Raw genomic sequence first — 26,391 nt, 5'->3', positions numbered from 1 at the left:
ATCGTCTGAGCCGGTGCTGAATGTCTTCAGTGTGGTCGGCAGGCATGCGGGGGAATGTGGTTTTAAAGGGACGATTGAATGCCCATGCACAGGAGGAGCGACTCAAAGCCGTTGGAAAGCCGTGTCGCGACTCAACATTACTTTATGAAAGTCCTCGGGTTTCATGCTAAGACCCAAAAGCAATGAGTGTGGGTGAGTAAGATGCTTCAAACCCGGAGAACTATGCGATGGAAGCTTACGTCCCCGGGCTTATGTCAATGCTGCCAGTGGCCCTTATTTTTAAATGCTTAGCTCTGATGGGTAATGACTAAGAACTATGTAATGTCAACAGGGGCTTTGCAATTTCAGGAAAAGCGCTCACAGAGTAGCGCAAGGATTTTAAGAGTGCTCAACGTTTTTATTAGAAACGAACCTCTTATCTTTAGGGGCTAATCTATACAATGAAGTACATATTAAGTGAACAATGAAATGGATATGAGGCGAATAAAACACCTAGATCACCCATTCTTAAATCGTATTTTTTGGTTATTTACAGCATCTCGCCTTGGCCCTAAGCTGTGGAACGATATAATGATTTCATATTTCCCAAGAATGGCTGAATGGCAATTTCCAGCGAGTCGTTCAATCTGATGCAACAAAGAAGTGTTAGACAAAGCCGTACATTTCTGAACTACTTTCTTATACAACACAACAATTGAATGAACAAAATGAATTGATCCTGGTGTCAGGCACCGAGGTCAGACCAATTGCGAAAACGAGCCTGTTTTAGCACTCTGGGGCCTGTTGCACGGGGTAGTTTCTGGTGCTCACTTCAAATTTATCGATAACAGGAACAGCATTATGCATTTCCCATGGGCTTCTTAAAGAACAGAATAGGTCACCGACCTAGAGAGATTGGGGCTGATATTTTGTTATTAGGAACAAACTGCCAAGCGTAATCTGTATTGCTTATTAAAATGCCAAACTCACAGAAGTCTTGTATGATTTTGGTCACCATGACCTTTAAAAAGTCAAACAAGGTCACCGATCTTAAATGAGCAGGCCTGTTGCTTAGAACAGGTATCTATGTTCTGGGGCACTTCGGAGACCAGCCTGGAGTTTGCTCTTGTTTGACCTTATTTAACCCAAAGGTCATGACCTAGAAACTTAAAATTTCGACCTGAGTGAGCTCACGTAGAGGCCAATACACTCCTTGAATTTGGTGTTTCTAGCTCTCTTAGTTTCTGAGATCTCAGGGGGTTAAATTAGCCCCTCGCCCGAGCGCAGGGCGTCCAACCCGCCACCCGGGCGCGTGTTAAGGTCGCGCAGGGCGAAGCACTACTCCTCTGGCTTTCGAATTTATGAGACTACGTTAAATGTGGTCATTTGACTGGCGCATTGCTCCTGGAGGTAATTATCTCGGCCCTGACGACGTTTGGATTAGTTAATGTGAGGCTGTGAGCCACTGAAGGCTGACATAACGCCCCGGATCGGAACCGACGTTTTGTTCCATCTAACGGTGCTTTGTTTTTATGGTTAAAGCCAACTTCGTCGCAGCTGAAGTCAAGTGAAAACTTGTCAGTCAGAAGCCGTTACAGCGCCAAAAGTTTGTAGTTAGCTTCACTTTACTCCCGACAGAAATCGGTCGTACTTCGTTAATCTAGCCACAAGCAGAGATACAATCAGAGCCTGATGACAGCTGACAAGACACAGCGTAGAGCTTTCGGTCGGCCCGTAACAGTCATTCGGCACAAGACGTACCAGATGCAAGTGCGCCGCGAGCGGCTGGGGAGGGGCTCTGGCTTTCCTCTTCTTCTCTTCTTCTCTCTCTCCTTCTCTCTCTCTCTCTCTCTCTCTCTCTTCTCTCTCTCTCTCTCTCTCTCCTCTCTCTCTCTCTCTCTCTCTCTCTCTCTCTCTCTCTCTTCTATCTCTCTCCTCTCTCTCTCTCTCTCTCTCTCTCTCTCTCTCTCTCCTCTCTCTCTCTCTCTCTCTCTCTCTCTCCTCTCTCTCTCTCTCTCTCTCTCTCTCTCTCTCTCTCTCTCTCTCTCTCTCTCTCTCTCTCTCTCTCTCTCTCCTCTCTCTCTCTCTCTCTCTCTCTCTCTCTCTCTCTCTCTCTCCTCTCTCCTCTCTCTCTCTCTCTCTCTCTCTCTCTCTCTCTCTCTCTCTCTCTCTCTCTCTCTCTCTCTCTCTCTCTCTCTCTCTCTCTCTCTCTCTCTCTCTCTCTCTCTCTCTCTCTCTCTCTCTCTCTCTCTCTCTCTCTCTCTCTCTCTCTCTCTCATATCTCTCCATGATACCGGACAGCTGTTCGTTCCACCCTGAGCGGTGCCGCTGAAGGATGCAACGATAACATGATAATTGTGCGTTCTTTGGCTTTGAAGGGTTCCTCCAATCCGGCATAAAGCTGCAGAGGGGACAGCTCAGCGCCGCATATTTGGGGAACATATTCAGAAGATCATGCCAATTCCTCGAACATCAAGTGAAAATGGGCCATACCAGTCTTCACCACCCTGAGGAGAGGGTTTATGACCCCGGGTCTTCCATGATTTTGTCCCTGTTGATTTTGTGTTTGTTGGACCGTCAAAAATCGGTAATGGCACTGCTCACGGAAGCGTGCTGTCTTTGACGGCCGCTGGATGCGGATGTCAAGGTGACGTGACGCCGTGCTGCCGGTTGGTCACGGCAGAGTTGCGCTGCTGCGTGACGTGACGTGACGTGACGCTGCGCACGGCCGACTGCACCCCAAGCGACGCATGCGCCGCCTCGCCCCGCCACCGCTGACCCCCCCCCCCCCCCTGCCCCGTTTCCACAGGGTATGACAATCAAGCCGCTGGTGGAGAAGCTCGGCGTCAAGCGCTCCAACAAGCGGAAGCTGACGATGAACGAGCGCATCCACGAGCGCTCGCTGGACCACATCATGGCGGGCATCGAGGACATCGTGGGCCACCCGGGCCGATACTACCTGCGCGACATGTGAGGCGCGCCGGCGGCCGGTAGCGCCAGGGGCGACTGGGGCTCGCCGGCCGCGGTGGCGTGACGTCACCGGTGGCGGTGGCGTGACGTCACCGGTGGCGGTGGCCGGCAGGTGGCGTTTGACGGTGACGATGTACTCGTTAGTTCCACCGAGTCCCTGATCATGACATCTCGGCTGAGTGCTGACACATTTGGGGGGAATGCGTCGATGTGAGCTGTGTCTTGAGGGAGACGATGAGGAGTGGAGCTGTTATCAAATGTTTGCTCGCGTGAGCCGTCGTGCCGGTGGTGTTCAGCGTTGCGTGCATGTTGAGTGCAACCTTGGTGAACAGCATTATATTTTCCCGCTGCAGGTTCAAGCACTTCAACCACAAATACTTGCGCCCGCTGCTGACCCATGAGGACACGACCCGCGACCCCAAGATCATGGAGACCTTCAGCAAGCTCGCCCTCAAGGACGCCATGAAGTCGGCCGTCGATGACGTCATCAACGGCGGCCAGAAGGGCACGCGCATGAGGTCGTCACCCTCCTGGGGGGACATCATCCGCGATAACTCGTGAGTGTGGCCGCCATGGGGACGTCACCCTCCTGGGGAGACACCATCCGCGATAACTCGTGAGTGTGTCCACCATGGGGACGTCACCCTCCTGGGGGGGGGGGGGGGGGGGGAACAGCATCCGCGATAGCTCGTCAGTGTGTCCGCCGGCGGCGTTATGCTGCTGGCCGCCGCTCAGCTCCGTTGTGACATTGGGATAAAGGGGTCAGTTTTACTGAACTCCGTGATTCTTGTCGTCTGCACGATTGGCCATCACGCCGCTCAGATAAACCATTTGTTTGAGCTCAGCTGCTGTGATTTACTGCGAAGGTCAATTATGTGTTCTGTTCACGTCACCTGCTAGCCTTCCTCCTTGATGTTTGAACATAAGATTTGCACGCGCCGTTAAAAAGATCATCGTCGTGATGACGAAGCATAGCAGCACTGCCCGCTGGTAGAGCGGGTCGTCCCTTCCGTGTGTCGTACTGCTGCGATGTAAGTTCCAGGCTTTGCACACTGCTCCCACCAGGTCCCAGTCAGCATGTATGGTCTCGCCTCGCCCACGTATGCCATTGTGCAGTGGGAAGGCGCGCTCGATGCCAAACCGCTCTCCCAGGCCAAGGCTGCCCCGAGCCATACGCTGCTTACAAGCTGGCCTGCATTCGGATACTCGTGTACGGCGCGCTGGCTCCGGCCCGCTGCAACGCGGCAGCGTCGATACAAATGCATGCAACAGCGGTCATATGTGTGCCTGCAAGCTGCTTGCCGCACTGAGCTTGACTTTGACTGCTGTAATTGATTTTACGTGACAAAAGCCGGCCTTGCCATTAGTATGGCCACAGGTGGCGATCATTGGTTTTCTCGCATTGAACAATTCCACAGCAGCAGCTGGGGACGAGACCGTATTTTTACAATGCTCGGCAGCTGGACACGGTAGCTCACCATACACGTGGCAGCTCATTTACCCCGTTTTACGCCACAATTAAGCCTGCAAGCTATGAACCGGCTAAAGTCTCATCCGCTTGCGACTTACTGGCTTTACACCGATGGCCGTCGTAGCCTCCTAGCCCACTGTCAAGGCCCGTTAACCTGGCGTAAAAGCCCGCTAACCTGGCGTAAAGCCCGCTAGCCTTGCGGCGAAATGGCGAGGCAGTGGCTGGCGTCATCGGAATAGCCAAGCTTGTGGTGCGCTCTGCCGCGTTTCGTCTTGGCGTCAGCGACTGCTGCAAAAGGACTCCCCCGTACAGCTGGAAGTCAGCCCCGCTCGGGACACGGGCCTGACCGATCCAGTGACGTCAGTCTCGCTCGGGACACGGACCTGACCGATCCATGAGGCGTCTCCGGCGGGTGTGCCGTCGTGTTTTGGATTCGGATGCGTCTGTTGGATGTGTCTGTTGGATGTGTCTGCTGGATGTGTCCGTTCGGATGTTGGCCGCTGAGAACTGTGTCCGCTGTGTCCGCTGTGAACTGCGTCCTGAACTTTGTGTCCGTGGCCGCGCAGCCCTCGGGTGTGGAATTAATTTATGTTCTCTCTTGCATTGATGCCCACTACGCATTTCACTAATTTTGATTCGTGATTTCCATATGTCAATAAATGGACCCGATTAAGGTATCTGGTGTGCCGTCGGTTCAGGTGTCTGCTGTTCCGGCGGTTCAGGTGTATACCCTCCCGTCAGTTCAGGTGTCTGCTGTGCCAGCGGTTCAGGTGTCTGCTGTACCGACGGTTCAAGTGTCTGCTGTGCCGTCGGTTCAGGTGTCTGCTGTGCCGGCGGTTTGGGTGTCTGCTGTGCCGTCGGTTCAGGTGTCTGCTGTGCCGGCGGTTTGGGTGTCTGCTGTTCCGGCGGTTCAGGTGCATGCTGTGCCGGCGGTTCATATGTCTACTGTCCCGCCGTTTCATGTGTCTGCTGTCCCGTCGGTTCAGGTGTCTGCTGGGCCGTCGGCTCAGGTGTCTGCTGGGCCGTCGGTTCAGGTGTCTGCTGTGCCGTCGGTTCAGGTGTCTGCTGGGCCGTCGGCTCAGGTGTCTGCTGTGCCGTCGGTTCAGGTGTCTGCTGGGCCGTCGGCTCAGGTGTCTGCTGGGCCGTCGGTTCAGGTGTCTGCTGTGCCGTCGGTTCAGGTGCCTGCTGTGCCGGCGGTTCAAGTGTCTGCTGTCCCGCCGTTTCATGTATCTGCTGTCCCGTCGGTTCAGGTGTCTGCTGTGCCGTCGGTTCAGGTGTCTGCTGGGCCGTCGGCTCAGGTGTCTGCTGGGCCGTCGGTTCAGGTGTCTGCTGTGCCGTCGGTTCAGGTGCCTGCTGTGCCGGCGGTTTCAAGTGTCTGCTGTCCCGCCGTTTCATGTATCTGCTGTCCCGTCGGTTCAGGTGTCTGCTGGGCCGTCGGTTCGAGCGTCTGCTGTACCGTCGGTTCAGGTGTCTGCTGTTCCGGCGGTTCAGGCGGTATGATCGGCGGCAACAGCTGCGCGTCTTTTGATTTGAGCCGACGCATGAGCAGTCCGTCACTGAGGTTCCAGAGCGCCTCAATGGCGTTGGCTATTCGCACCTGACGCGTGACCCGAGCCGTCTCACCCGACACCGGCCTTCTCCCCGGCGCCAGGAACTGGAACCTGTCACAGATGGACAACACCTACATGCCGGACATGAACGAGATCCGCTACAACCCTTCGATGAAGGACTTGAACGACGCCACCATCCACCACCTGTTGACCGACGAGCAGATGAATCCGCGTTACCGGGTCAGTGGTCCGACCGCCGCGGCTGACGGCGCATGGAGGACGTGCCCTCAGGCTCGCTGACAGCACGTGTGGGCGCGCAGGCGGACAGGTCGGGGGGGGGACGTGGAGAAGGAGCCAATCTAGGCTCCTGTCTGTGTGCTCTGTAACCGCCGTGCTGCCTGTCTTCGATAAAACGGCTGCCCGTAAAGGTCGGGTGAAATGCCGACAATTTGTGGAGTGGAGGTTTCCAAACGCATCGCTATGTTGGGCAGCCAGCCGACCGCTCCCGACAGCCAGTCGTGCTTGTGCGGACGACCACTCGCGCCGCTTCGTTCGAGTCCGCTCCAGGCTGGTGTCCCGTGCTCCCCCCCCCCCTCCGGGCAGTCGTACTCCTCGCCTAACGGCGCGTGCGCCTGTGCCGCAGCGGAGGCGCTGGAGCTACTCCCGCCATGCCGTCTGCGATGACGACATGCACACGCGTCCGGTCAACCACACCATGCAGCTGTACATGCGCCAGCGCATGATCGACATGTACCGCGGCAAGAAGCAGAGGGTGAGCCTCGACACGCCCGGCTTTGTGGGTGTCGCCGCACGGCGGAAACGCGGCTTCGAGATTGTGAACCACTGGGCGCACGAACTAAAAGGCGTGCGCTGTTGCTAGGCACCGCTACGACATGGGCAGCAGTGCTATGTGTAATTGGTTCCGGCCGAGGGCAGTTCTATGGGGGGGAGGGGGAGGGGCCGCTTTCTACCAGTGCAATGAAAAAGCAGGGCTGTTCCGTTTTTAGAGACGATTTACGACCATTCACCTGTTGACCGAAGTTTCCTTGCCCACCGCCAATATATGATTCCGGATTAGCTTTTGGCTCCTGTCAGCTCCAAATAACTGGCTGCTAAGGGACTCTCGTAGGTTCGATGCGACCTTCTCCAGCTTTGTGAGCCTTTCTACGATTTGCGGACCGCTTTCTCTAGTACCAGTCCGCGGCTGCTTTTGAGACGGGCTGGCTGACTAAGTGTCCGATTCCAACACGCGTCTGGGTCTGAAAGTCTTGCATTGTCGCTGACTGAATGCCCTTGTCCTTGCCGTTACCGTTTCTGTCATTCCTGTCTCTTGTCGTTTTAAACAACGAGTTTGCCAACGTTGGCGTAATTTGCAACTACCTGCACTTTATGCGGACCTTGGTCAATTCCGCGTCATTGTTTTGAGTGCAAGTGTACAGGTCGGGGGACCTTATCAGTGACAGCTCCACGTCCGGCTCGTTGTCAGCTGTTTACGGTCGCTACAGCGACACGGAGCCGTGCACGTCTGTCCGCAGAACGTGCGGCTGCTGTTCTGGGTGGATTACCGGGCGCGATCGTCACGCTCCGAGTGGCGCGGGGCGGTGACGGCGTGCCTCTCCTGCCGCCGCTGCCTGCGTGCGCGGTCGTGACGGTGGCGTCACGCCGCTGCCCTGCCGCTGATGTCACTGGGTCCGCGCAGGTGTCGCTGGCCGCTGGAGAGGGTCGAGTGGCCAGGGTCGTGACTGGGCGCCCCTTGTCCACAGAACCAGAGCTGACGCTTGCTGGAGAGGGTCTGGTGGCCAGGGTTGTGACCGGGCGCCACTTGTCCACAGAACCAGAGCTGACGCTTGCTGGAGAGGCCCGTGAGATGCCCGGGTTCGTGACCGGGCGCCACTTTTCCACAGAACCAGACCTGACGCTTGGTGGAGAGGCCCGTGAGATGCCCAGGGTCGTGACCGGACTGCTCCGTTTCCACAGAACCAGAGCTGACGCTTGCTGTAGAGGCCCGGGCCCCCGGGGTCGTGACCGGACTGCCCCTTTTCCACAGAACCAGAACGGACACTCGCCCAGGAAAAATGTCTCGTTCGCCGTACAGACCAACGGTTCGACGGTGAAACTCAAAGACGGTGAGGCGCCGGGATGGCACCACTCTTCGACGGTCTACCCATTGCGAACTGTATTGAGGAAGGCTGTCTTTTCTGAACGTGGTCTAGTCAAAGGCGGGGATAACGGCTTAAGTTTCTTTCTCTGAAGTCCAACTTAGGGTGATTATTTACGTAGGATCTCTGACGTGATTGCAAATATTTGCACCCCATGTTGCACCCCAAATTGCACCCCATGCATTGCGCCACGTTACCAGTGCCACCGCGCGTCGGAAAGTGTCACAGCAGCTTTGGAGTCGCACCTGTCGCAGCGCACGTCCCCGTGTCAGCCTGTCTTTATATGTGCTCCTGTGTCAGCCGCCTTAGCCTGTGCTCCTGTGTCCGCCGCCTCAGCCCGTGCTCCTGTGTCAGCTGCTTCAGCCTGGGTTCCTGTGTGAGCCGCCCCAGCCTGCGCTCCTGTGTCAGCCGTCTCAGGCTGTGCTCCTGTGTCAGTCGTCTCAGGCTGTGCTCCTGTGTCAGCCGCCTCAGCCTGTGCTCCTGTATCAGCCGCCTCAGCCTGCGCTCCTGTGTCAGCTGCCTCAGCCTGCGCTCCTGTGTCAGCTGCCTCAGCCTGTGCTCCTGTGTCCGCCGTCTCAGCCTGTGCTCCTGTGTCAGCCGCCTCGGCCTGTGCTCCTGCCGCGCAGATGATCTATATGACGTCATAGACGCCGTGCCCCCGTTCGGCGCGCGCGCCGGCCGGTCGGCGTCGGACGCTGAGACGGCTGAGGCGCGGGGCGTCATCAACTTCCGGGCCAAGGAGACGGCCAGCAGGAACCACTCGGTGTCAAGTGATGGTGAGGGTAGCACAGCTGCAGAGCACAGGGCGCCACCAGCAACGTTGCTGAACCCATCTGATGTGCTCCAGTCCCTTCCGGCTGTGATGCGTCTTGGCGTCCTTTGGACGCGGTCTGTCGCACAGATCCTCTACGATAGCATTGATGCGCGGCGTATTTCATGTCATTGCTAGCTTAAGTTCTGGCATCACTGCTGTCAACATGTGTTGCCCTTCTCTGTCACAATGTTGTCATCCCTAACTATGCAACTCTGAACTCGGTAACTCGGCAACTGTAACTGTAACTCTTCTCTGTCATGCTACTGTCTGGCATAACTCTGGCATGATGGCGACAGAGGAACAGGGCAAAAATCGAATCACATTTACCTCTCGGCAAGTACACGATTAGTGCAGAACACTTGCGCCGACTACGCATGAGCATGTAGCTACCTACATCAGCCGTCCACATGCTAGATGCAGATAATTTCAACAAGGTTAGCGAGAGTGCAGGGTCAGTTGCCTGGCTGCGTGCGGCTCTGTGGCGGCGCATGCCATCCCCCCCCCCCCCCCCCATCGCCCTCCCCCTTCACCTGCCAGACAGCGGCTGCGGCCGCCGCCTGAGGCCGGTGCCTGACGCCCTGCTGTCGCGCCTCCCGCAGCCGCCCATCCCATCACCGAGACGGAGAGCGTGCTGCCCTGGAAGCGGGACGACGAGGTGCTCGTCTGCCACCGGCCGCTCAAGTGGCACAACACGAGCGCGCCTGCCTGGATCTCCAATGAGGACTACACTCACTACGCCTCGCCGCCCGAGTCGCTCACCGGTCAGTAGAGTGGGCTCACCAGTCAGTAGAGTGAGCTCACCGGTCGGTGGAGCATGCTCTGGCCGGTCAGTAGAGTGGAGCTCACCGGTCGGTGGAGTATGCTCGCCCGGTCTAGTAGGTGTGATGCTCACCGGTCAGCAGAGCAGTGAGCTCACCGGTCAGTAAAGTGAGCTCCGCGTCAGCAGAGTGAGCTTCACGCGTCGGTGGAGTATTCTCGCCGGTCGGAAGAGAAGAGTGAGGCTCGACCGGTTGGTGGAGCATGCTCGCCGGTCAGGTAGAGTGAGCTCACCGGTCAGCAGAGTGAGCTCACCGGTCGGTGAGTATGCTCGCGGTCAGTAGTGATCGCACCGGTCAGCAGTGACTCACTCGGTCGTTGGAGTATGCTCGCCGGTCAGTAGAGTGAGCTCACCGGTCAGTAGAGTAAGCTCACCGGTCAGTAGAGTGAGCTCACCGGTCAGTAGAGTGAGCTCACCGGTCAGTAGAGTGAGCTCACCGGTCAGTAGAGTGAGCTCACCGGTCGGTGGAGTATGCTCGCCGGTCAGTAGAGTGAGCTCACCGGTCAGTAGAGTGAGCTCACCGGTCAGTAAAGTGAGCTTACCGGTCGGTGGAGTATGCTCGCCGATCAGTAGAGTGAGCTCACCGGTTAGCAGAGTGAGCTCATCGGTTGGTGGAGTATGCTCGCCGGTCAGTGGAGTGAGCTCACCGGTTAGCAGAGTGAGATCACCGGTTAGTACAGTGAGCTCACTGGTCGGTGGACTGAGCTCATCGGTCCGTGGGGGAGCTCACCAGTGAGAAGAGTGGGCTCACCGGTCAGCGGGGTTGTCTCACCGGTCGGTGGAGTGGCGGCAGATGCCGGTTCACCAATCGATGGTATGGAAGCAGATACCGGGGCATGTGGTTCCCCACAGGCTCTGGTGATCCAACAACACAAAGTGCGAGTGTGACGGTGATTGGAAGCCCTCGGTTGAGCACAGCGTGGCGTGGTTGTCTAAATGTAGCTTGCAGCGATTTCGGACAAAAGTCGGCTGGCAGACCTCTGCTTCCGACGCTGCGCTCTCCCACCACCAACAGCTAATTCGGTTAAAGACAACATCGCTTTCTCCTAGCAGTCATATGCCACCCTGTCTATTTCCTTGTATAGCGCGCCTCGATTTGTCGTGCGGTGTAAGCTGAACTGCCTTCCATTTTGAGCTGGCATGCGTATAATGCTGCTTTGACTTCTCACTCAAATATTTACATATTTTCCGTTGAGCGGTTTACTTCTGAGTGTCAGACCTGGTAGCGGCTGGGGAAACGAGACCTGCGGTCGCCGCTGACCTGACGTGACACGATCTGACCCCTTGTGCCCTGCAGTGGCGGTTGGGCCAGACTTGGAGCCGCCTGACGGCCAGCGGCCGCTGTTGACCTGACTCCGTGTGCCCTGCAGTGGCGCACAGGACAGACACAGACCTGACCTGACTTGACCGTGTGTCCTGCAGTGGCGCACAGGCCAGACACAGACCTGACCTGACCTGACCCCGTGTGCCCTGCAGTGGCGGACGGGCCGGACACGGAGCCGCCGCGGCGCAGCTCCCTCACCAGCTCATTCCGGGCTGGGCTCAGCTCTCTGCGTTCATCGCTGCGCCGTCGCCTGGCCGGCTCGCCGCCTCTGGAGGCAGCCGCCGCCATCTGCGAGGACGGTGAGCCGACGGCGACCGAGGCGCCGCCTGACGGCCGCGCCGCCAACCAGCCGCCGGCCAAGCCGGCGGCGCGGGACGAGGCGGCCGACGACGGTGGCCGGCGAGCCTTCACCGCAGTCAGCATCGACCAGCCGGGCGACGACGACAAGCAGCGCACGCGGCTGTGAGCGCTGCCGAGTGGCCGGTGGTGCCCGCGGTCATGTAGTGCCCCTCTCTCCCCCTCCACCGGGAGTGACGCAAGATCTACGGACTTGGCTGGTCGGAGGTTGGCGGGCATGGGGCCTCAGCTAGATTTGCGGGGCCAGCGACACCAGTTTTCTGACGTAGGGAGCGCTCTGCTCTGTAAGCCCGTCCATTTTGGTGTTCTGTGCCTCTGGTAACCACGCGCAGCCAATGACAGCGGGGTTTATATTTCTGGCGTGCCTGGAGCACTTGCTGCCACCGTTGACGTGCACCACGCCGCCTGTCCGGGGCCATGCTTCGCGTCTTGCGGTGACGGAAGCTGCGGCTATCAGGGGCTGAGGCGGTGCCTGACGCGCGTCCATGTGCCGAGACGAGTGGCGGCTACCTTTGAGATTTGCAGGGCACGATGCGAGTACCGATCGTGTCATCCAGCGTGTGTGTTGAACTTCTGTGGGCTGGGCGGGTTGGAATTGTTTCCATGGCAATAGAGCCGATGATGCCGCCCGCCCCGTCACATTTCCACGACATACGCCATGAACGGGACCATCCTTTGTGACCTCTGTGACCTAGTGGTTATCACGAATGGACATCTTTACTTGTTTGTTGACGGTAGTGCATGGAATCTCTACACTTAGCTGTGCCCCTTTAGCACTGGTTCGGGATCGTTTAGCGTTTTTATACTATTTGTCATCAGAATGATGGATGCTTTTAAACAACTGTCCTCGCTTTTTCCGGGCAATCAGATAAACGGGCTTGCGAAGCTGAGCGCCTGTCGGTGCTGCCACTTAGGGAGTAAAAGGTGAACGACCAGTGCAGGGGCGCTCGCTAGTGCACGTGTGCAGTGTGCGGTGCGGCTTCGGACAGTCTCGCGCAGCCGGGGCAGTCCCATCCGTGTCTTTCAATCATGGTCGCCGGCGGGTGCCGGCATTGGCGTCCCAGTGACCCAGCTGGCTGCCCGCGCTCCGTCATATGTGCTAATATACTGTATTTTAAGTCCATCTTTGTCTCCGAGGATGCTACAAATCGCACATGCGACTGAGGCTAAGCCGTGCGCAAACGAACACTTACCATGTCCATGTCCGGACACTTGACTACTTTCTGGGGCGAAGCACGGGTTTCAGCTCCACCAGCAGCGGCGGCGCTGGGGAGCTGCCCGCCATCCCGACGCACGTCAAGTGACATCACCAGCCTCTTTTTCAAAGTGTATTTTATGTTCCGCAAAGACAGAGCAAACTGTAATAAATCAACACACCACACGCAAGCGTCCACCCTCCTCGCATCACCATTCAGCGCCACCATACGGCAAGGGAAGCATGCTCAAAGACAACACAGGAAAACGCACAAACAACTACGGTCGGGGCCGCTACCATACAGTGCTGAACGGCGGGGGCGGGGGGCGGCTGTCCGCCGGCGGCGGGGGGGCGACGCCGACAGCCGTCCTGGCGGCGCCCCACCGGCCGCCACTCTTCCCCGGCGGAGCGGCGCCGCTCCAGCCGCCGCTCTTCCCGGGAGGCGTCCGCGAGATCTACGAGGGTTCGGACCGCGACCACACAGACGGTAAAGCTCAGTGTAATGCCATCGGCGCGCCCGGTTATGCAGTATTGCTGGCAGGACACGTGGGCGGCGGGCCGCGGCGCTCCCGCCGGCTCGCGACGCTGCGCCAGCCCGGCCGCGGCCGCCACGGCAAGAAACGGTGGCCTCCCCTGGCGCCGCCCGACGGCCGGGGAGCCGGGCGTCCCCGGTCAACACGTCACGCGACGAGCGCGCGCTGGGCAACGAGCGCGCGCCGGGCCGCGCCATCAGCTGACGCAGACGGCAGCCGGCCAACGTACACCGATAATACGCGTAGCTCACTACTGTCCCAAAAATTTCCATCAACACAACATGTACGAACATCACACACTCGTCCACCCAGTCTGAAATCGCGTTGTATATGTATATAAGTCAATGTCATATGCTTGACCGTTTACTGAAAAAGCTGTCACCGACAAATGACGTCGGAATTCTAGGCTGGTTTCACCAGCGTCCAATTTGTCGGAACGTCCAATAACCTTGGAGCCGGACATTCCGCGAACAAGCACGACGGCCCTAGCTGGAGCCTTAGGTGCCATTCCGCTTAGGGCAAAGAACGAGGACGATCCAAGAGGTGCATGGCTAGACGAAAGCGTGTCCCCATCCAAACCTAGCAAACGTAACAAATACTGCGCCTACCGTGCTGAAAACAAGCGACGCTGTTCGAAGCGGCGCGCTCTGACCCCCCCCCCCCCCCTTCCCCCCCCCACGTCATACCACCTCCGGCGGCCACCAGAGCCGGCCGCCTTCGGACGTCTGCTGAGGTCGAGGCCGCCAGTGAGGCGCGTCCCAGCCGGCGCGGCCGCCGGCCCGCCTCAGCCCGGCCGGCGCGTCTGCCCACGTCGGCCGGTACTGACCCAGCCGGACCAGCCCTTCGACGCCCCAGCGGCTGGCGCCGTCCGGGGACGACACGGGTCAGAAGGCGCCCGCCCAGGGTGCCGGGGCGGCCGCGCCCCACTGGCGCTACTGCCAGCATAGCGGAGACTAGAAATCTAATCAGCAGTGATATGGCAGGCCAATGCCTTACCAGCCTCAACGAGCAGAGCCCACCAATCGCGGCGCTCGGGCTGCTCGATGGGACATGGCCATTTGTAAACAGCACGCAACGCAACGTATCGCACTTCACGACGCGTAGTGCTCCGGGTAGGCGGCCACACACACACAAACGGGGAGATCCCAGGGGGTCAGCGCGGGCACGCGGGTGTCCCCCTCGCCCTCCCCTCATGTCGGCAGACGGTCCAGGACCCCGCCGGCGGTCAGCGAGACACCGCCCGGCCATGCTGGCACGCCGCAGTCCGGCGGTCTGCCGCACAAGAAGGCCTTCTAACGACGGGGCGGGGCGGGGCGCGGAGCTTGTACATATAAAGGAGGATACCAACAACAGGATCACGGACGCGCAGCACACCCTGTTCCGCCACGCACCGCGACCGCCAGCTTCCGTTGGCGGGGGTCGACTCCCGGCGCGCGCGTCCAGACGCGGGGCGTCCCCGCAGCCGCCGGCCAGCGGTCACCGCCGTCGCGGCCCAGCCCGCCCCGTTCGGCCACCCGGGCCGCTCCGAAACACCGCACGGCGTCGCGCCGCGCGGGAGCCGCCCGCCCCACCCGACTTCGCCTAGCGCGCGTCCACCTCAGAGCTCGGCGTTCACCGGCTCGCGGCGCCCGTGGTTCTTCACGTGCGCGTTGTAGTTGCTGCGGCTGGCGAAGGAGCGGTCGCAGACGGTGCACACGTGCGGCCGCTCGCCCGTATGGATGCGCACGTGCGCCATCAGGTAGGCCTTGCGCGCGAACCGCTTACCGCACACGCCGCACATGTGCTTCTTCTCGCCGTCGTGTTCGCGCAGGTGCACGTTCATCGAACTGACACGGCTGAACTCCCTGCCGCACACCTTACACGGGTAGCGCTTGCCCTCGTGCGTGGCCTTGTGCACGCGCAGGTCGCGGTCGGTGGTGTAGGCCTTCCGACACTGGTCGCACTTGAACGGCCGGTCGCGGTAGCTGAGGTGCGACAGCACGTGCGATTGCAGGTTACACTTGGCCGAGAACCGGCGGCCGCAGCGCGCGCACTGGTACGGCTTGGCATCCTGGTGCATCATGCGCACGTGCGCGCGCAGCGAGGTGCGCATGTACACCTTGTTGCAGACGGGGCAGGGGCGCGACTCGCCGGAGTTGCGGCCCACGAAGCGCGGGTTGTGCTGCGACCGAATGTGACGCGTCAGCCACGACTGGTGCAGGAAGCGCAGGCCGCACGTGGAGCACGTGTGCGGCCGCTTGCCGTGAATCTCGGCGTGCCACTTGAGCTGCTTGTAGCTGTAGAAGATGCGGCCGCAGTGGTCGCAGCTGCAGATGCGGCGCACGGGTCGCCGCGGCTGCCGGTGCTGCTGCAGCGTGTGACGCTGCAGCGACAGCGGCTGCGCGAACGTGGCGCCGCACGTGGCGCACGACACGGGCTTGCGCTGCTCGACGTTCGGCGCCAGCGCCGCCGGCGGCAGCGGCAGCGGCGGCGGCGGCGGCGGCGCCAGCTCCGCAGCCACGGCAGTGGCGGCGACGGCCGGCGGCGCCAGCTCGCTGCCCACCTGGTCCCGGATCCTCGCCGGGATGTGCTGCAGGATGTGCTGACGGTGCAGGGCCGAGGTGCGGAACTCTCTGGCGCACACGCCGCACTTGTAGGGCCGCGGCGAGCTGTGCAGCGCCATGTGGTCGGCCAGGTGCCACGTGGAGGGGCACACCTCGTGGCACGCCTGGCACACGTGGCTGGCCTCGCTCACCGACGACAGGTGGACGTGGATATCCTCCGCCGTGCCGAACTCGCGCGAGCAGTGGATGCATTTGAAGCTGACGTAGTCCGGGTCGGCGCCGGCCGAGGCGGCGGCGGTGCCGGCCTCGGGCGGCAGCGTCAGGTGGATCCGGCGCGACGGCGACACCCCGCAGCCGGCCGCTTGGTACGTCGCCACCTCGCCGCTGTACACCTGCGCGCCGTCAGCCGAGGTCAGGTCAGGTCAGGGCACGGCAGGTCAGGTCTCGGCCGGCACCAGTGGTCTCGCACAGACGCATGGGACTCTGACAGGTCTGCTGGACACAGACCAGACCGGACCGGACAGTGGACTGCCAGTCGTGTCTGTCCCATAGTCGATCACCGACGAGGTTCCATACAGCCATTGCTGAACAAGACGCGTCGCAAAGCAAGGAAACTGGAGTCAAGGCTACGTAACCAAGGTACACACGAATACAAAACTTGCTGGAACTAGTGGTATGGCAACATTTTGAGTGGGCGGGCTTCAAAAACCTAGACTGGCGTCAGCACAGGCCATTTGCAGCGCGATAATATCCTGACCTTACACCTCATTCCTGATGAAATCCTGTTTTCCCTACTTCTCCATTTTACCAAGGGTCCCCATTCCTCGTGAAGGCCGCGCGCTGGAGCGTCTGCCTGTCATCCATGCAGCGCTGCTCCGGGGCACCAGCCGGCCCCGGCGGTGGCCGCCGCGGCCCGCCACTCACGCTGAAGTCCTGTCCGTGGTACTCGGGCGCCGGCCGCAGCACGGCCGGCTCGCCGGGCGACGGGCAGCTGCTGTGCAGCGACTCCTCGGTGCAGAGCAGCTCGGCGGCCGGCAGCTCGTGCTCGGCCGGCGGCGGCTCCAGCGGCTGGCACGCGCCGGCGCTGCTCGGCCCGGCGTCCAGGTCCGTGTAGACGGCCGCCGAGCCGCCGGCGCCCACCACACTCCAGCCCTGCAGGCTGGCCACCGCACCGACACCGGTCAGAGAGGCACGACACCGACGGCGGGGGAGATGGCGGCGGGCGTCGGACCGACACCGGTCAGAAAGGCACAGCACCGACGGCGGGGGAGATGGCGGCGGGCGCCGGACAACAGCCCGCTGGCCGCCACACCGACGCCGGTCAGAGAGGCACAGCACCGACAGCGGCGGGCGCCCGACAACAGCTCACTGCTGCCCCACAGCTGATCCGTCACCGTACTTATGCAATCCTGAAATGTGACTCAACCTGCACTGTTCGCTTACTTAGGCCGCGTCCACCATCGATTGTTTGAACGCAGCCCAATAAAATTGCTTTGCCGCGTCAGGTAACATTTCCGGACAATTGGCATCATTAGAATAGCCATTCAGGCATGCGATAGGAGAAATGAAAGTTTTTAAATATAAAACTGATTGCACATCCGCCATGAACATCCCATAATGTATATCAGAATGCGACATCTGACAGCCCTCGCATGCTGCCAATTTTCCTTTGGACACAGCAGTTTTCCACTGCAACTCCGGTTTGGTACATCGTCGGCGATGGCGCGCCACGGGCCGCGACTCACCCATGCATGTCAGATATGAGCACCGGCGCGCTGGTCGGCGGCGGCGGCGGTGGCGGCGGCGGCGGTGGCGGAGGAGGTGGTGGCGGCGGCGGCGGCAAAGCCGGCTGCGACAGCGCCAGGTGCCGGTCGGGCAGGGTCGGCAGCTGCAGCCAGGCCTGGTGCGGGGCAGCCAGCTCGTGCGCCGCCGCCGTCTCCAGCTTGTAGCCGGCCACCGGGTCGGCGGGCGGCCGCAGGCAGCTGCCCGACGGCCGGTGGTGCCGCTCGCCCCTGTCGGCGGCGGTCCGTCAGCGCACGGCCGTCACTACGCCCACCGCGGGCGGACCGACACACAGACGCTCACCGCGTGTGCCACGGGACGGGGACAGCTGAGGCTCCAACCCACCGCCTGCGGGGCTCATAAGAATGCTCCTGGACCAGACCCATAGTCCGGGACCCAGCCTGCCGACCAACAGCGCTGTAGCTGCCGCCAGCCAGCCGGCTGGAAAAGTGCGCAGCACAAGGTAAGGCAGAGACTGATCAAGACCCACGATCAAGCGGGACGATCCGGTGTTTACAGGATGACACCCATCCAAGAAGCACAGAATAGGCGTCCTGCTGGGGACGCTCTTCTGGCATACGAATCCCGGCCCTCTCCAATGCGTCGGTGTAAAGCGCCACCCCGCGGCGGCTGACACAGTACGAAACGTCACGTAGTCACAACAGTGATTCAGTAGGCAAAAGGTCTTGCAAAGTGCATACTTTCCTTTTCTCCATTTTTCAAACGAAGTACCACTGACTGGAAAAGCTAGCGCACATAACACGCTAACAATCTAAAGAGCGACGAGGGCTAGAAGCATCTCCGTAGTTTGTTCACAGCCGTCTTTTGTTGACCGCACTGTGACCTACTGATGGCTCGTGCCACTGAATACCGCGTAACCTCTACCGTCGTTGAGATCTTGCTGATCCTTCGCTCTCACGCAGACTTCTGATAACAGCGATTGGCTTGTGTACTCATGAATCACCCATGGTCGCGTTCACCAAAGCAGCTACGCGGGGCGGGGGAGAGCTGGCGACGACGCTGACACCGACGCTGTCCTGGGTACTCATGTGTCAGGCACAGGCTCCCATGTACCCCTGCCTACGGAGCACCCCTGTCCACACACAGGGTCGCCCTCACAACCAACACCACATACGAATGAAAAATGACGTTATTCCCGGGTATTACAGGATGACACCTATCCAAGAAGCACAAGGTAGACGGCCTGTTCGGCGCGCCTACCGCTATGTGATGCTTGCATCTCTCACTGGACCTGAATTTTTTTATTTGTCAGCTTTCGAAACCGAGCGATAGATTGAGAATGCACCTTGCGCAAGTCGTAACACCCCAACGCTTGCATCCCGTGTAGGCATCCGTGCCATCCGAGAATAGCTTCGAGTAGTTTCGCGCTTCATAAGTAACGTATTTCGAGTTTAGCGTGCAGTGTGACGGCGGCGTGGCCGCTGATTGTTAAGCGTGAGGTGTGACGGCGGTGTGACCGTCGATTGTTTAGCGTGAAGTGTGACGGCGGTGTGACCGTCGATTGTTTAGCGTGAGGTGTGACGGTGGTGTGACCGTCGATTGTTTAGCGTGGGGTGCGACGGCGGTGTGACCGTCAATTTTTTAGCGTGAGGGGTGCGACCGTTGATTGTTTAGCGTGAGGTGTGACGGCGGTGTCACCGTCGATTGCTCAGCGTGCGGTGTGACGGCGGCGTACCCATCGATCGTTTAGCGTGCAGTGTGACGGCGGTGTGACCATCGATCGTCTAGCACAGCCAACGTCCTTCACTTCGCGGTGTTCTGAAACAGGGCTGTGTGGGGCCAGCGTGACCGGTCGGTCCAAACTGCGCACCAATGCTGCGAATCCGGTGGCCGCCGGTATGGCGCTGCCGGTGGGCCCGGGGCGGGGGGGGGGGAGGGATCAGCACGGCCAGGGGTTCGCCGTGTCCAGCCGGCCCAGACTGACGCCAGACGACTGACAGCCTCCAACAATGCGGTAAATGTTTGGGCAATCTTAAGGCAGTCGCATCACCAAAAATTGTGACAATCTCTCAAAATGAGGCAATGGTGACAGGTCCGCACGCATATCAGTCAGTAGCATTTAGATCGGTGGTCACTCATCAGTACCTAACTATCTTCTAGTCAAATATCCCACGTATATAAATAAAACATCGCTTGGGCCTCCAACAAAACCAGTTGCAGCATTCCAATACAAAGCAGTGGAAACACCAGGCATAGCCCACTAATGGTGTCTTCCACGTGAATGCAAACCGGAGACTTGTGCCCCAAATCTTCAGGTAATTGAGATACCGGGACTGCGGCGGCCTGCGGCACAGGCTTTTGGCTTTTGTTTGGAACAGATTACAACATGTGGAAAACGTGTGTGAAACAGGCTGTAACGATGCAAAAAAAAAAACGACAACAGCATCACCCAAACAAAAGCTGCACTCAATGCTGGCAGCCTACCGCACCTCCATCTTGCGGAGTCATAGGCACACCACTGAAGGAGGGGCGAAGTCCTTTCCAGTGACAACTAACGAGCCAATACCAGCAGACCTTCCAAGACGCCAGCACCTCAGAACCTCACCACAGCAGTGTTATGGTATGTGGCACGTGCCAGTGAAGGGACGCCTTTCGCAGCAAAGCGCGAGCGAACATAACAGACGCAGCACAGACCGCATCGAAACAGATGATACTGATGATGTCAAAACGCAAGCAAACGGAATCAGCTACTGTTCGGAAACTGATACTAATAGGTGTTTTAAAGTGCTTGCATTAGCAAATTTTCACTTTTCGCCCAACATACATGCTTAATATGTGGTCTCGCAGACTTCCTCAGATCAAAAGCTTTCGAGGCTAACTGAGGTTTTGTGAGGCATGACTGTTGCTTATACAGGTAAACCACCATGTTGGACCATCTGTGCCAAAATATTTGCTGTTTGTGTTGTGAGAATATCAAGCGGGTTGACTATACAAGCAGCCGATGGCAGTGCCACACCTCATGTAAGCTCACCTGTGCTCGATGACGGCCCGCACAATGTCTGTCTTCCTGTGAAGCTTGACATGCTTCTCCAGCTCCTCCTGGGTGTAGAACATTGCCGTGCAGACGAAACACTGCACCAGGTTCACGCCGGCTGGCAGGGTCACGCGTTCTGGTGGTGGCACCAGCTCCATCTGTCGGCCACCAACATTAGAAATGCAGCAATATTTGGAGTGCCATCACACATATATTTTTTTATCAGATTAAGGATGCTATGTTACAACTGAGAGTACTGAAGGTACTTTACTGATGCAATAGCAAGTACTTTGTCTTGCAAAAGCATAACTGTATCATGTGAAGTGTACCTGAAATGTCCTACTTATTCATACCATGTAACAACATTAGATCCACAGAGTCAATGCAACATTGAGACAATGGAATCTATGAAAATAACACAATATGAAGTAAAAGCATATGACTAGATGGCACCTAGTGACATTTCTGTCATGAGAGTCAAAATTTTGGGATACAAGGGTGTGTATCACATAAGGTGTCAAACAATCTGGCTTCAACAACCACAGAGGCTCACTGGCATCAAAGCATGCATCACTCACAAACCATGGATCTATGGAAGACTCTGTTTGGGTGTGAATGGTATGGCCAGCCCACATGTTTAGCCTCTCCCCAGCTGAAGAACAGAGTATAATGACTCCTTACCACCAATGGTATATCAATTCATCTGTTACATCTGAAATACTCTAAAATCACTCATTTCAACTGGCTGTCCAAGAACCCTTCTCTGAATCTAGACCAAGGTACCCAGCCTTACTCTATTTTGCAATGACTTGCCAGCCTTAAACATAACATGTAACTGACCCAGGTAGTTTTTGACACCCTACCCTGCCATTCTCAAGCATGCCTAGATGTTTGAAAGTAAAAAAATAGCTTAATATATCCTGTGCTCTTTTCTGTACTCTGTTCTGATCATAACCTCCCACACACAATAATGATTATAATAGTAAGTGAAATACTGGGTGGTGTTATATTTACTGTATAGTCCCTTGACTAGTGAAATCATGATAAATCTAAGACATCCACCCTAGCTTTTTCAGAGCAACTTTCTTACAATCTTGGAGCCTTGAAAAGTATGTTAAACTTTTGACTGTTGCAAGCAGCCAGCCTTGGGTATAATTTCTGGACCAGGAGTATAAATTTATGTCAGCATTATGTGTTTACCAATGTCTGTATTGACTGCAATCATCCCTTACAGATTGTGCTTTCATATTCACTTATTTGTGTTTGGAGATAGACAGGTTCTGAACAAACAGGCCATTTCCTCACTGAAGGACAGGATAGCCTGGTCCATGGCAGGCAATACATTTGTGACATTCAACAAATTGTTGCCACAAATGCTAGAACTACCAATCAATGCAGCCATCAAAGAATTATCAAGCTTGGTCACCTGACTTCAATGCCGCTCATAACAACTAAAATATCATATTAGCCATTTGGCAGTCCCACAAAACACATAATAGGTGAGCATGACACACAGCAAATGTACTTTGGGTAGCTATCTAAGGTGAGTGAAAAATTCATAGCCCAAGCATTGCGAATACAAGGCTAGAGGAGCAAAATTTGCACCAACCAGATGATATCAAACAAAAATTGAGCAAGACACAAGCATTAACAGGTGAAAGTAAAGTGGCCAAAGCTCATTCCCACACAGCCAAGGTCATCGACACCACGATCGACGTAAAGGTGCGCCAGTTTGACATCAGGATCATTGACCACACACGCATTCCACGGTTGTGGTCATACCATCTGACCAAGCAAATAACTGGGAGCAATGCTACAAGCTCACCGTTGAAACCTCTAGGAGCTAGGAGCCTGTTTTCATAACAAAGGGCACAGGCGCACGGACCATCCACCCCACAATCCCTACAGCCGCAGGCGAATTTTTCCGTCGGATGTTTTCCTGCACTATCAGCTGACTGCGGGGTTTGGCGAAGCAATTCTACAGCATAGATGTCTTACATACCTATTGAAAACAATTCCAGTGCAAATTATTTATAGAATAATGCTCATTTTATGATGAATAAAAAAGCTTTGTGGTACAAGCTCATATTTTGAGTGAATAACTGCAGAATCAGTTCACAAATTTGCACAATAAAATATACCCACTTATCTACGTTCACATGTACATCAAGAGCAAAGCATGTCGAGGATGTCTGATCTATGGACGCATTATTCCTCTTTCGGTACATACTTGGGTCCATAGAAGGAGAACAATTACGAAGCTGAGGAAGAAATGATCAAGAGCTAAGAAACATGCCACCCGCATGAACAGCTGCGTCCTGGCCACATGAAAATGAAAACAAAATGCATGAGCTAATTTATCACTTCGTGGCTTGTATGCTCAGGCACAGATAGGCAGGACGTCGTAAGGGGATGGAGCCGAAAGCTTGCAAGAGCGTTCCATAATGTTTGTGCCCAGAAAATCCTCAGATTGTGCCCTAATCCAATGGCGCAGCCAACGGGGCTCATATGTGGCTTTAGCCCCCAGCCGCCCCAGGTTTGAGCGCAGATTTCACCATGACATAACACACAGTGCTCAGGAGACTGTTCTGCTTTCTTAGATCTCATAAACACGATCATGGACAGCGACAAGTACGGTCCAACAGTCGTAACTTAGTAACAAGACCAGCGGATAGTCAAGTGAACATGCTTTTAGTCTATTCACAGTGTGTAAGTGTTGTCAATGGGGCTGGAAATCGCTAGTTAAAAAATTTGCCCCCGTCACAAGTTCTGGCTGCGCCTTTGATTGTACCCAACTCAGGTTTTAGTGCGCCTCATACCGCGAATGTCGTTGCAGAATGCGAGTAAGATCTGGCTGGGCTCGAGATGGTTGCTCAGTCGCATTCAATTTCTGCGCAGCAGTTGCCAGCGGCCGCCCCACTTTGTGCGATTGATGGTGTGGATCGTGAGGATGTCGTCGTGCAAGGCCATTTTGTTGTGTGAACTGTGAAGCCAAGGTCAGTGGATCTTGAGGGTGTCGTCGTGCAAGGCCTTTTTGTTGTGTGAACTGTGAAGCCAAGGTCAGTGGATCTTGAGGGTGCCGTCGCGCAAGGCCATTTTGTTGTGTGAACTGTGAAGCCAACGTCAGTGGATCGTGAGGGTGTCGTCGTGCAAGGCCATTTTGTTGTGTGAACTGTGAAGCCAAGGTCACATGGGATCAGTTGTACCAACATCCAGATAGGCTGACTATGTATGTTACGATTGCATCCGGTCAATAACCGAAACCCATTTAGCCAAATGGCTTTTTGTCGAATCCATTTGACCGAATGCTATTTTGTAGACGTGACTTTTTGTCGACGTCTTAAGAAAGCAAAATCCTAAAAGCTGGATAAAAATTAATTGACAATTTTTGTTTTCACGACGCCTCAAACCGACGAAATGCTGTTGAAGGAAATGTTTCACATCTCAAGGTGACGCACACAAATGAGAAAAAAATGAAAGTAGTCATTGTCAAGTATGCCGACTGACAAGCTTCTATCATCGAAAATCACATAACTGTGGCTTGTAGTACTGAAAAACTACCTCTGGCTAATGCGCAATACAGGTTTGGACCAATCCGGGCCCCGGTGTGCTCAAATGCATGCCGACATTCCCGGCAACGGAAGGCTAAGGAAGCTTGTTGTCCATCGGGTGACAGGGGTGCCGACATACTTAGTTAGGGTGAAGTCATAATCAAGCCGGGCATAATGCTTCAAATTGATACACATAGCTGCACGCACGCACCCTCACACGCACCCACACACCCACCCACCCACTCACCCAACTGCAGGGAAGGAGCGTAGTGCTGTTACAAAGCGTTGGGAGCGTTATTTGGGCTCGAAAATAGTTGAAATTAATGTTGTTTTATGTCTTGACGGTACTGCAGTGGCACTACCCAGTGCTAATATTACACGTAACTGATCCTGACGTTTCGCAAGGGTAGTCGCGCAGCCAGAGCCTTGGTATGGAGGGGCACACAGGGTTGACAAATGGGCTCCTGGCAATGATAGGGATCCATCAATATTGCCAGATATAGCCCATTTGTTAATGAGGGCGTACTTTTATTGACATTATTGCATTTCTTCCCTTGTATGACTGGAATAGAATTCAGAAGCTACCGCGAGATAGATTCCGACGGAATTTTTGTCAAACTGAATAAACCATGCGTTAAACGACTAAATGAAACAAATCGCCGATGCTCTGCACTTTACAATGGACCAGAGGGCTCTTCCTAAACCGATAGAGCTTAATAGCTTCGTCATAATTTGATCTGGGCTCTAAAGGTAATCCACTTTTGTCTACCGTCTACATTCGGACCCCGCGAATGTAGCCGGTAGACAAAAGTGGATCAAAAATTTGTTTTACCTTTGTCAAGCCACGTCAGTCTGGAAGTGTTGAATGTTCAGTCAGAATCGATTAGTGATCAAAATTATGTACGTAGTGTTGAGCATGCGCGCTCGCAAATCTTGCCAACAAAAACCTCGACCCCAGGGGCGGCAGTCTTCATAGGCCGCGCAGCGCCGGCGCTGTGGCTAATGCTAAGCCGTGGTCAACAGGTGGACGAAAATGATGATGCATTTGAAAGAGGTACCTTTCTACGCTTTAGGACATCAAATCGTACATCTAGAAGGTAGTCTGGGCGTATATTTGACCGGTGCGATTTTAAGCTCTATGTTAAGGACGGATCGCCATTTTGGTGGCAATGAAACTGGAACGGTAAAGGCAGAATCTTCATTGTTCGTATGTCCAAAGGCAACCTCAAAAATGCAAAAAAAGATAGGCCCGGCCTTATCTGTGAGTGGTGCGAATTAACTGTGACGGGCGTTCCAAATCATTATTTTACATTTATTTATTTTACATAAAGCATTTATTGGTCATTCTCGCGCGGTGCTCGTGGTGTTACTTGCACTGGCAATGAATGCCCTTCGATTTACGGAAACTGCAACCCAGGCTATCACTGTCCTTGTTTCCGAAATTTCGGCAGCACAGCCTCAAACCTTTCGATGTTATTTTTTTCGCTAACTGATTCTGCAAAAGCATGAACACTCTCAGGCAAACATAGGGCTGCTTTGTTGGCTTTTAAACCCACTTCGACCTACTATTTTAAGTACTTATGTGACCCCTTGTTTCTTTCCGGGCAAATTTGTCTCTTGAGTAGAACACTACGAGTCACATCATTGTTTAAACACCTTTCACGCGGGGCGTGCGGCGCTCGCGTGCCGTTCCGCGGTCGACGTGATGCGGGCTTTTGGAGCGGAAGTCGGGCACCGTCTTTGTGTGTGGCGCGGGCCTGGGCTGAAGGCGGCGCCGAGGCTCAGCTGGTTCGGAGAACTCTCGTTAGATGGCAGGCGGCGGCCGCGCAGACCCGAGAAGCCGAGGCCGGCCGTCGAGCGTTGAAAAACTTTGAATCAGGCGTTGCAGGTGCTATAACTGGATGGTGCGCATGCGCAGCGGAAAGGCTTGCATCTGTCCGGCGCACACCTTATGAAAGCCGTGGATCTCGGCCACTCGAGGTACTCCACACTGTGGCCACTGGGGTCTGCTCCTGGGGACGGGCCAAGAGCGCGGGTCTCTGCGGCGTTTACCGGGGGGGGGGGGGGGGGGGGCCTACCCGTGTTGTAAATGCTTGCACACTGAAATTTGACTTCAGTTAAGTGTGTATGTTTTGATATCGTTTATTGATCAGTTGAGTTATTTTGTGAGTGTTGCTGTTTGACATCAGAAGGCCCAGTGTTGAGTTTGAAACTAGTCGGAATATGAATGCGGTAATTAATACGACATACATGCGCAGTGAGCATATTTTCTCCTTCCTGGTGCGCTGTGCCGGGGTGAACTTGCTCTGCGGTAAAAGCTAAACAAACGGTTCCGAGCCCGCACATCCATA

The 26,391-nt window shown here is 56.2% G+C and overlaps 2 protein-coding genes and 1 long non-coding RNA gene across 3 annotated transcripts in view; 1 reads left to right on the top strand and 2 right to left on the bottom strand.

Moving 5' to 3' along the window:
• Positions 1 to 14,465, top strand: part of LOC119105534 (sodium/hydrogen exchanger 3) — a 53,017-nt gene extending 38,552 nt beyond the window's left edge. Inside the window, exons 9-17 of the mRNA XM_037228996.1 lie at positions 2,789 to 2,949; positions 3,303 to 3,506; positions 6,072 to 6,210; positions 6,614 to 6,742; positions 8,018 to 8,096; positions 8,756 to 8,905; positions 9,543 to 9,704; positions 11,237 to 11,345; positions 14,372 to 14,465. Coding sequence (XP_037084891.1) covers positions 2,789 to 2,949; positions 3,303 to 3,506; positions 6,072 to 6,210; positions 6,614 to 6,742; positions 8,018 to 8,096; positions 8,756 to 8,905; positions 9,543 to 9,704; positions 11,237 to 11,345; positions 14,372 to 14,465 — 1,227 coding nt within the window. The remainder of the gene's footprint in view (positions 1 to 2,788; positions 2,950 to 3,302; positions 3,507 to 6,071; positions 6,211 to 6,613; positions 6,743 to 8,017; positions 8,097 to 8,755; positions 8,906 to 9,542; positions 9,705 to 11,236; positions 11,346 to 14,371) is intronic.
• Positions 14,466 to 14,740: 275 nt separating this feature from the next.
• LOC119106263 (zinc finger protein 239) lies at positions 14,741 to 16,765 on the bottom strand. Its single transcript, XM_037229878.1, has 2 exons — positions 16,637 to 16,765; positions 14,741 to 16,104 (listed from the first exon to the last, which is right to left on the bottom strand). The coding sequence occupies exon 2, from the start codon at positions 15,829 to 15,831 to the stop codon at positions 14,767 to 14,769; it is 1,065 nt and encodes a 354-aa protein (XP_037085773.1). The 5' UTR covers positions 15,832 to 16,104; positions 16,637 to 16,765; the 3' UTR covers positions 14,741 to 14,766.
• A 918-nt stretch (positions 16,766 to 17,683) lies between these two features.
• LOC119106430 (uncharacterized) lies at positions 17,684 to 22,392 on the bottom strand. The gene is made up of 3 exons (XR_005095139.1): positions 22,315 to 22,392; positions 20,487 to 20,647; positions 17,684 to 17,724 (listed from the first exon to the last, which is right to left on the bottom strand). It is a non-coding gene; the product is annotated as an uncharacterized LOC119106430 (long non-coding RNA).
• Positions 22,393 to 26,391: the final 3,999 nt, after the last annotated feature.

The sequence above is a fragment of the Pollicipes pollicipes genome, unplaced genomic scaffold (genome assembly GCF_011947565.3).
Source record: "Pollicipes pollicipes isolate AB1234 unplaced genomic scaffold, Ppol_2.1 Scaffold_6138;HRSCAF=7277_pilon_pilon_pilon, whole genome shotgun sequence".
Lineage (NCBI taxonomy): Eukaryota > Metazoa > Arthropoda > Thecostraca > Pollicipedomorpha > Pollicipedidae > Pollicipes > Pollicipes pollicipes.
The sequence above is the reverse complement of the archived record's forward strand: the minus strand, read 5'-3'. Positions and strand labels throughout refer to the sequence as shown.

What these genes read in the sequence shown, in the direction of transcription:
- LOC119106263 (XM_037229878.1), bottom strand. Translation starts at nt 15,831, where the DNA reads ATGGCGCTGCACAGCTCGCCGCGGCCCTACAAGTGCGGCGTGTGCGCC.